At 44.6% G+C, this 9,996-nt stretch overlaps 1 protein-coding gene across 1 annotated transcript; it reads left to right on the top strand.

Moving 5' to 3' along the window:
* The first annotated feature begins 807 nt into the window (after positions 1–807).
* On the top strand, positions 808–2,454 carry LOC113018515 (homeodomain-interacting protein kinase 2-like). The gene has a single exon (XM_026161589.1). It carries the CDS (start codon positions 843–845, stop codon positions 2,208–2,210), a length of 1,368 nt encoding a protein of 455 aa, XP_026017374.1. The 5' UTR covers positions 808–842; the 3' UTR covers positions 2,211–2,454.
* Positions 2,455–9,996: the final 7,542 nt, after the last annotated feature.

Below are 9,996 nucleotides of genomic sequence, written 5' to 3' on the forward strand. Positions count from 1 at the left end.
ATACAAAAAACAACAAAACTGTTGCTGTTAAAGTCAACAAGAGCGACCCTGAAATTCTGCTCCAGGCAAAACTGGAAATTTTCATCCTGGAGCAGCTACGACGCTTGGATCCAGACAGGTGCAACATCGTCGAATGGAACGGCTATTTCCTCGATGGAGAGCGCATTTGCCTGAATTTTGAACTCCTCGACCAAAGCCTGTCAGACTACATAGGGGACCGGAATAACCGAGGTCTCCCAATGAGAGAAATCAGGCCAATTTTGAATCAGCTCGCAAATGCTCTATTCCACCTGGGTTCTGTGGGAATAGTGCATGCTGACCTCAAACCTGTCAACATCATGGTTGTGAACCGCAGTGAGTCTCAAGTCAGAGTCAAACTTATAGACTTTGGCATCGCATGTAACACCTCTGCAGTGATTCCTGGTGACTGTGTGGGGACAATTGGTTATTGTGCACCTGAGATTATGCTTGGCACTCCATATGATGAAGCAATTGACATGTGGTCTCTAGGGCTGGTAGCTGTGGAGCTTGCTACAGGGGTGCCTCTCTATCCTGGGGAAGACGATTATGACGTTTTGAAATTCATAATTGAAACCCAGGGTCAGCTACCAGATCATCTCCTAGAGTCTGGCTTGTACACTGACAGCTATTTCATCGAGGATAACCACAAGGAACAGCGCTGGACATTTAAGACCCCAGAACAATTTCAATACGAGACAGATTATCGATCCAAGGAAACTCGATCGATAAAACTTAAGTGTCTTGATGACCTCGAACAACTGCTGAAAGTTAGGCGAGGATCGGAAAATGGCCAAACATTATTTGTAAGGCTAATCAAAGAAATGTTGGCCTTGGATGCAAATCAGCGCATAACACCCTCGGAGGTTCTGAAGCATCCCTTTTTCAACCCTGGCCTCTCAAGGAGAACCCCCTGCACTGACATGAATAGTACAGGGGGAGAACTCCTTGTGCTCTCTCAGCAGCCTTCAAGCTGGAAAAGTCATGGATTGCAAAAATTCAGCTGCAGTTTCCAAAACTCAGTTGAATTTCCTCAAAAAGGAGACATCAACACCTCAGCCAACCCATCTGCCTCTGAAGATGATCTTCAAATAACGGAAGGGACCATTTTAGGAGATCACCACGTGGTAGAGGCTTTCCTTGGAGAAGGAGGCTTTGGTTTGGTAACCAGATGTCGCGATACAAAAAACAACAAAACCGTTGCTATTAAAGTCAACAAGAGCGACCCTGAAATTCTGCTCCAGGTAAAACTGGAAATTTTCATCCTGGAGCAGCTACGACGCTTGGATCCAGACAGGTGCAACATTGTGGAATGGAACGACTATTTCCTCGATGGACAGCGCATTTGCTTGAATTTCGAATTGCTCGACCAAAGCCTGTGGGACTACATTGGGGACCGGAATAACCAAGGTCTCCCAATGAGAGAACTCAGGCCAATTTTGCATCAGCTCGCAAATGCTCTGTTCCACCTGGGTTCTGTGGGAATAGTGCATGCTGACCTCAAACCTGGAAACATCATGGTTGTGAACCGCAGTGAGTCTCCCGTCAAAGTCAAACTCATAGACTTTGGCCTCGCATGTCCTGCTTCTGCAGTGATTCCTGGTGACCGTGTGGGGACAATTGGTTATTGTGCACCTGAGGTTATGCTTGGCATTCCATACGACAAAGCAATCGACATGTGGTCTCTGGGGCTGGTAGCTGTGGAGCTTGCTACAGGGGTGCCTCTCTATCCTGGGGAAGACGATTATGATGTTTTAAAATTCATAATTGAAACCCAGGGTCAGCTACCAGATCATCTCCTAGAGTCTGGCCTGTACACTGACTGCTACTTCATCGAGGATAACTACAACAAACAGCGCTGGACATTTAAGACCCAAGAACAATTTCAATACGAGACACATTATCGATCCAAGGAAACTCGATATATAAAACTTAAGTGTCTCGATGACCTCGAAAAACTGCTGAAAGTTAGGCGAGGACCGGAAAATGGCCAAACATTATTTGTAAGGCTAATCAAAGAAATGTTGGCCTTGGATGCAAATCAGCGCATAACACCCTCGGAGGTTCTGAAGCATCCCTTTTTCCACCCTGGCCTCTCAAGGAGAACCCCCTGCACTGACATGAATAGTACAGGGGGACAAAACCTTGTGCTCTCTCAGCAGCAATCATCGTTTGGGTGGCCAGAATTCTAGGGGAGCTAGAAATTCTTGTGGAAAAAAAGCCCAAAACAATAACATCAACAAAAAAAAGCAATGAATGTGGTCTTAAACTTGGGCACAATTTGGCTTGAAATCCATCAACTAATCTCTCAATATTCAAAGCGGAGCAGCAGACAACTTACCATCACATCAGTCCTTCAATCAGACCTACAACAAACGTCTTCAGTCTCTCACCCCAACCGGTCGCAGCAGATGGCCGCCCCGACCTGAGCCTGGTTCTGCCGGAGGTTTCTTCCTGTAAAAAGGGAGTTTTTCCTTCCCACTGTCGCCAAAGTGCTTGCTCATAGGGGGTCATATGATTGTTGGGTTCTCTGTATGTATTATTGTAGGGTCTACCTTACAATAATACATACAGCCTTGAAGTGACTGGTGATGTGATTTTCTGCTGAATCAATTCGGAACTAATTGGAAATCTGGATATTAATTAAATAAACCTGCTTTGAGCATCAATTAATTGTTGTTTGAAATTCTTTATAAATATATAAATATAGTGCCACTCTTCTACTGTTTAAATTGCAACTGTTTAAAACTGACTAATTTATTCATACACTTGAGCATAAACACATGCACAGTAAATGGCCTGTACTTGTACAGCGCTTTACTTAGTCCCCAAGGACCCCAAAGAGCTTTACACTACATTCAGTCATTCACACATTCACACACTGGTGATGGCAGCTACATTGTAGCCACAGCTGCCCTGGGGCGCACTGACAGAGGCGAGGCTGCCGGACACTGGCGCCACCGGGCCCTCTGACCACCACCAGTAGGCAACGGGTGAAGTGTCTTGCCCCAGGACACAACGACCGAGACTGTCGGAGGCGGGGCTCAATCTGGCAACCTTCCAATTACAGGATGAACTGCGAACTCTTGAGCCACGATTGCCCTATATACACATATACTTTACAGTACTAGTCAGTGCTTACATACTAGTTCTTTTCCCTACTTTTTCATGCTTACTGGTACAAATGCCTGTTACTAGAGTTAAATGCTATCAATGTATTCTCACAGTTATGGAACTGTACAAATGCATACAAAATAACGCTCACGTAAACATAACTGTGCACTAGTTTGCCCTTATTGCTGCAGTTTGTTTCAAGTTGTTCTCTCTCTCTCTCTCTCTCACACACACACACACACACACACACACACACACACACACACACACACACACTATGTAACGTTTCAGCAAGAAAATACCGCCCCTCCCCCCCACAGTGACACCACCACCACTAGTCTGCACAGCTGACATGAGGCAGCATGGATCCATCCTTTCATGCTATTTATGCCAAATTCTGACCCGACCATCTGCATGTCAGAGCAGAAATCAAGACTCATCAGACCAGGCAACATTTATCCAATCTTCTCATGTCAAATTTTGAGAACTGTAGCTTCAATTTCCTGTTCTTAGCTGACCAAAACGCTCTTCTGCATTCTTTGGTTGCAACAAATGGTTGTATGAGCTACGGTTGCCTTCCTATCAGACATTTTTCTCTGACCGTTGACATCAATAAGGCAGTTTTTCCAAGAGAACTGCCTTTCACTGGATATTTTCTCTTTTTTGTCACCGAAAAGGGTGTCTGTGTTACTTCTTGTCTTATATATATTGTCTCTGTTTTCCTCTGTCCTTTGTCAGAGTGTCTGTTCACCTACCCCCTGTGTCTCCATATTCCCAGTGTTCAAGGTTTCCGAGTGTTTTCCCAGTTTAGGTTTTCATGGTTGGTTCTGTTTGCTACTCAGCCAGAATAAACAGCTCGCTCTTTTTAAAAGTAGGCTCCAGAATGGATGATGGCATGTTCGCATGTCTTTATGCAACACTGAGTGTGCTGAACTAAAGGTAGGCCTAGTTTCATTTTCATGGTCATTATTATCAAGACAATGATTACGCCTTATTCTGATTATTTCTCCCTTTTGGAGGTGTAACGTTTACATGAGGGGTGTAGGAACATTTCCCCCTAAATATTTTTAGATACATTTTTGTTGAAGTCACAGTTTTTGTCGTATTGATGATGCAGCTAGAATAAGTGCTTTTAAATAAAAGAATAACCATTCAAAGTGCTCAGTGGTGAAACTGTAACTCTTTCAGAGTTTGACAGCTGGACAAGTGTGAGGAGAAGTTGCTCTTTGTTGATGGTGGTCGATGCATTTAAAAACAGCCCAAAACGATAGTCCCATAGTCAGGGGGTCGCTGTGGTTAGGACAATTCCTGAATATTGATAATCTAGATTGGCAAAGCTTGCTGCGCATGTCACTTGAGTCATATTCATAGGTTTGCCATATAATATAGCATGCTGCGTTGTAGTAGGCATGTGTGAGCATATATATCTGTATCAGGCGTTGTTCATCCAGGGATGGATGTGGTCCTGTGTCACTTCGACCAGGTGTGAATTGTCATATGTCCATGTCCTTCTATACAAGTTGGCTTCTTGATCCATTAAGTGCATCAGAGTCCATGCTGTAAGCAGCAGGGCCAAGGTGGTAAACAGAATAATCTTCATGATGACCAGACACACCGATTTCTCTGGTGAGTAGACTACAGGTGAGAAGTAGAAGGCGGGATATACCCAATCAGCCCTCCCTTCACCTGTAGATCACCAAAGAGTCGGGGTGGTGGTGTCTTTTAGGTTATGCTGTCACTCACTTCCACTTTTTTGCAATGGCTCTGGTGGATCCAAAAGGGCCTCTCAGCGATTTTGCAAACTGTTGGCGTCATTAGGAGTACTTGGTATGGACCTTATCGCCTGGTGTTACGTCTGGTTCGGTTTGGGTAAGACGGAAAAACAGCCGAGTCCGTGTAGGTGACAAACATAGTGATTTTATTGCACACTTCTAAGACAGAAGCATGGGAAGACAAGCGTACAGCCACAGATCTCCAAAGAGTGGACAGCTCCCCCTCCTTATATAAGCTATGATGACGTCACACAGTCAGACCTTACTGGAAATGATAACAGTTTGGGCCTGTTCAGAGAGTTTACCTAATATGGACATCAACTGCTAGTTGTTAGAGAAAAACAAGTGTGTATTACATTGTGCATTTTGTGAAAGTGTATCTATCAGAAAACTGTCCTCAGATGACCCTCCTATTATTACTAAGTGTGTGTGTACACATTCATGTGTTGTATAAGAGCGTGCATGTACTTTCAAGGCCTGTGTACGTGCAGAACGGAACATGGAACCAAGGCAGGGTCCAGCAGGCCCCACAGGCTTCTGAGTAATTACAGAACTGTGAAACAGCTTTAAGCAAAGAACATGAATAGTACAGAACAACAATAGACTGATTAGAGTACTGATAATCTGTGTAGATTAATGTTAACCTAGATATGGTTCAAAGATTATTCTGTCAACTGGTTCAACAATGGTAAATGATTAATGATTGATACTTCTGATTATAACTGTGATCATAAGAATACAAAATAAAATATCTCCTGGTCACATTCCTCCTCTTTGGGCTGGCTTGCCAGCCCAACTCACACCAGGATTTATTTCCAAACCAAACAAACACGTTATGACGCTTATCAATCCCAACGCCTCCGTTGTTTTCCAATTTTCCCACAACCCAGCTGTTCTTTTAGCTTCGGACTCGAGTTTCAGCCTGACACGCTTCAGGCCCCTTTGCCACCTCCTCTTGAAGTGAAGAAACGCCCTCGGATTCTTCTTTCTTCGACTTCCGGGGTTAGACCACCCTTCAGTCGCTACACAGATCTGTGTGTTTGTTGTCCGTTGTCACCGCCGTGTCCCCCTTTTTGCCAAAAGCCTCTCGAACCACGTTGGTCTCTGGTGTTCCTAGTTTTAGCCAACCCCTTCCTGGTTATCGCTGTGGTTATGGGATCCATCTTCTCAAGGAGCCCCAAGGCCATGACACTTGACCCCAGTTGCTGTGAAGGGTCCCCATATCTCCGTGTCCCCGTCTGGTGTCTGTTCCCTTCTCTGCAAGAGACAGAAAGCCAACACCTCTCCTGCGCTGGGTCTCCTAACCTAATGTTGTTGACTTTGTTTATTCCAATCCTATGCCATGCTTATGTGTGTAAGCGTGCATGCATTTAACCCTCTGCACGTGAAGTCAATAGCACCAATATATCAATCCGATCCGTTGTCGGATGAAGCTTTTGACCTTCACGTGCAGAGGGTTAAATGCATGCACGCTTACACACATAAGCATGGCATAGGATTGGAATAAACAAAGTCAACGACATTAGGTTAGGAGAGCCAGCGCAGGAGAGGTGTTGGCTTTCTGTCTCTTGCAGAGAAGGGAACAGACGCCAGACGGGGACACGGAGATATGGGGACCCTTCACAGCAACTGGGGTCAAGTGTCATGGCCTTGGGGCTCCTTGATAAGATGGATCCCATAACCACAGCGATAACCAGGAAGGGGTTGGCTAAAACTAGGAACACCAGAGACCAACGTGGTTCGAGAGGCTTTTGGCAAAAAGGGGGACACGGCGGTGACAACGGACAACAAACACACAGATCTGTGTAGCGACTGAAGGGTGGTCTAACCCCGGAAGTCGAAGAAAGAAGAATCCGAGGGCGTTTCTTCACTTCAAGAGGAGGTGGCAAAGGGGCCTGAAGCGTGTCAGGCTGAAACTCGAGTCCGAAGCTAAAAGAACAGCTGGGTTGTGGGAAAATTGGAAAACAACGGAGGCGTTGGGATTGATAAGCGTCATAACGTGTTTGTTTGGTTTGGAAATAAATCCTGGTGTGAGTTGGGCTGGCAAGCCAGCCCAAAGAGGAGGAATGTGACCAGGAGATATTTTATTTTGTATTCTTATGATCACAGTTATAATCAGAAGTATCAATCATTAATCATTTACCATTGTTGAACCAGTTGACAGAATAATCTTTGAACCATATCTAGGTTAACATTAATCTACACAGATTATCAGTACTCTAATCAGTCTATTGTTGTTCTGTACTATTCATGTTCTTTGCTTAAAGCTGTTTCACAGTTCTGTAATTACTCAGAAGCCTGTGGGGCCTGCTGGACCCTGCCTTGGTTCCATGTTCCGTTCTGCACGTCCACAGGCCTTGAAAGTACATGCACGCTCTTATACAACACATGAATGTGTACACACACACTTAGTAATAATAGGAGGGTCATCTGAGGACAGTTTTCTGATAGATACACTTTCACAAAATGCACAATGTAATACACACTTGTTTTTCTCTAACAACTAGCAGTTGATGTCCATATTAGGTAAACTCTCTGAACAGGCCCAAACTGTTATCATTTCCAGTAAGGTCTGACTGTGTGACGTCATCATAGCTTATATAAGGAGGGGGAGCTGTCCACTCTTTGGAGATCTGTGGCTGTACGCTTGTCTTCCCATGCTTCTGTCTTAGAAGTGTGCAATAAAATCACTATGTTTGTCACCTACACGGACTCGGCTGTTTTTCCGTCTTACCCAAACCGAACCAGACGTAACAACTTGGTGCCGAAACCCGGTTGGGGGAGAAGGGGAGCTTGCAGCTATCGTGTGGGTGACAAACAGGGGCGGAGGCCAGCAGCCTGTCTGAGTGACGCCAGGCGTCATAAGAAAAGGTGAGTGCCACCTGTTGATTTTTATCCAAAGGCGCTATATTGGAAGTTAAAACTAAATTTAATTAAATAATATTCACTCAGTCTGGGCTTCTGGCGTTGGTCCATAGTGATCTTGACTAATTAGTTGTAAAATAGGGCATAGTAGTCTGACTAAATTCATTGTTGTTCATTTTGGGGGTGAATTTTGAGTTAAGAAGTTATGTGTTTGAGTTAATACGGTTTAAGGTGTGTGGAAACAAATAGATACGGTTTAAGAGGTTAAATGTGGGTTGACTGGGAATGCCAGCCAGTCAATCGGTAGTGTAGGGTTAATTTGGTTTTGATTGAGTAGCAAAAACGCGGTTTTGGGTCTCAGGTAATTAAACTGGAGGGCAGGGTACCCACAGTGAGGCTTTTAAAATAAGTAAATTTAATTTAGGACTGGGGCGCGGCCCCTAGGAATGCAGTTGTTCAGCGTTTTGGCAGACGCCACATGCAACGGACGCGTTGTTATGGTTAAGCTCGGTTTGGTCTACCGAGGGCACTTGGGACGCCCTTAATGGCCAGGTAATCTATGAGTGATTGCCTTCTACTGCATTAATTGGCAGGTAGAGTCGCGGACCGGCTGCCTCCTATTTAAACGTCAGGAGCTTGTGAACTTTAAGTAAAGCCAAAAGCGTGATCTGGGATATTCACGCCGCTGGTGGAGGTCCAGGTGTCCGGGCGGGGAAGCAGTTTTAAAGTACTAGAACTTAGTAATGAGGCCGTTTTCAAGGCGGCGTACTTGAAACGGTAATTGATCAGCAAGAGCCGGGCTCTGGGCTGAAAGATGCTTTTAAATTAGTCAAAAATTTAGCAACACCAGCAGAGAAATAGAGAACTGAGATAAAGTTGTTCTGGCATATGGTGTTTTTTAGGAATTTGAGCGCTATCGGGAGGGCGTTCCCGAGGCGTGTATTGACCAGCAAGGCGAGGCCTGGGCTATAGGTGCTTTTAAATTAGTCAAAAAAGATAGGAGTAACCTCTTCTGGTATGTTTATACAAATACTAAATGTATGTTTAGTGTCTTCATACAGGTGTTTTTTCTTAACCTGGAAACCTGAGTACGGCAGCAGAAGACAGGCCAAGCTTTGGCTAAAATTCACGGCTGGACACCAGAGTTGTCCTCACCCCTCCCGGAAAAACAAAAAAGAGAGAATGTAGTTTGAGGCAGGTTTTTCTCGCTGAACTGCTCTGGGTGCTGTCTCCCTGAATCTCACCAGTGTTAACCTCTGGCGGAAGACATGGAGAAAAGGAAAAGATGTTCCTGGTAAATCACTGAAACAAATAAAACCACACACAACCAGAGAAAGGTATGAGAAGTGTGTGGAACAGACACATGTGCGTGTTAGAGAAATGCCTCGTTTGAGAAAAAGTTAAATTAACCCATATACAGACGCACCCATACATGCAATGAAGAAACAGCTTACATACATGTGCACGTACATGCAAGGTTAAAGTAGCGACACTTAACATACACCTGTTTTTAAATGATATAGTTTATACATTACTGACAAATAAACCCTTTGGGTTGCAGGACAACAACGTAACGTCAAAAGACAAAGACACTGGTCTGATGATTAAGTGAGGACACGACAAATTTAGTGGTTAAAAGGGTCGAATTGGGACATGTTTTTGTTGATTGTTTAAGACAAATGACTACTGAATGATAGGAAATTCCTTTTTTAGGTTTCTAAGCAGGATCTTAAGAATTTTAACACGTACCTGTGTTGTCCTGTCAACTTGAGGGGTTATGAGTTGATTATATGGTGAAAAAAAAAAAAAAAAAAAGGGGGGAGACGAGATCTTTGTTGTTTCGTTGTTTTTCCCCTCTCTGGATAACACAGCCAACACAACACAGCCAACACAACATCATTTTCCTGTTCGCCTGTTTTGTTTGTTTTTGTTTTTTCTGAAAGCCGAAGCTGACCTGGACTCCTACCCTCCCCTCTACCATCGTTGCCCTCTCCGCGACCATTTTTGACCCTTTGACCCCTGAAGGCCACAGCAGCTGGACTCACAACAACAACTTGAGGATGTCAACAGTGCTGCAAAAGAGTGATCTCATGCAGCAGAGACGAGAGCACTAAACCTAAAGCCCGTTTCACTACACGGGGGAAGTTCCCAGGCTGCGTCAGCTGACAGAGCTGTGACGAGACGCGCATTAAGCCCGGAGGAAAAGGGAGGGTGAGCAAAAGAATGC

Source organism: Astatotilapia calliptera, unplaced genomic scaffold (genome assembly GCF_900246225.1).
Source record: "Astatotilapia calliptera unplaced genomic scaffold, fAstCal1.2 U_scaffold_96, whole genome shotgun sequence".
Taxonomy (NCBI): domain Eukaryota; kingdom Metazoa; phylum Chordata; class Actinopteri; order Cichliformes; family Cichlidae; genus Astatotilapia; species Astatotilapia calliptera.

Coding starts and splice junctions, on each gene's coding strand:
- LOC113018515 (XM_026161589.1), top strand. CDS start 843: ATGTTGGCCTTGGATGCAAATCAGCGCATAACACCCTCGGAGGTTCTG.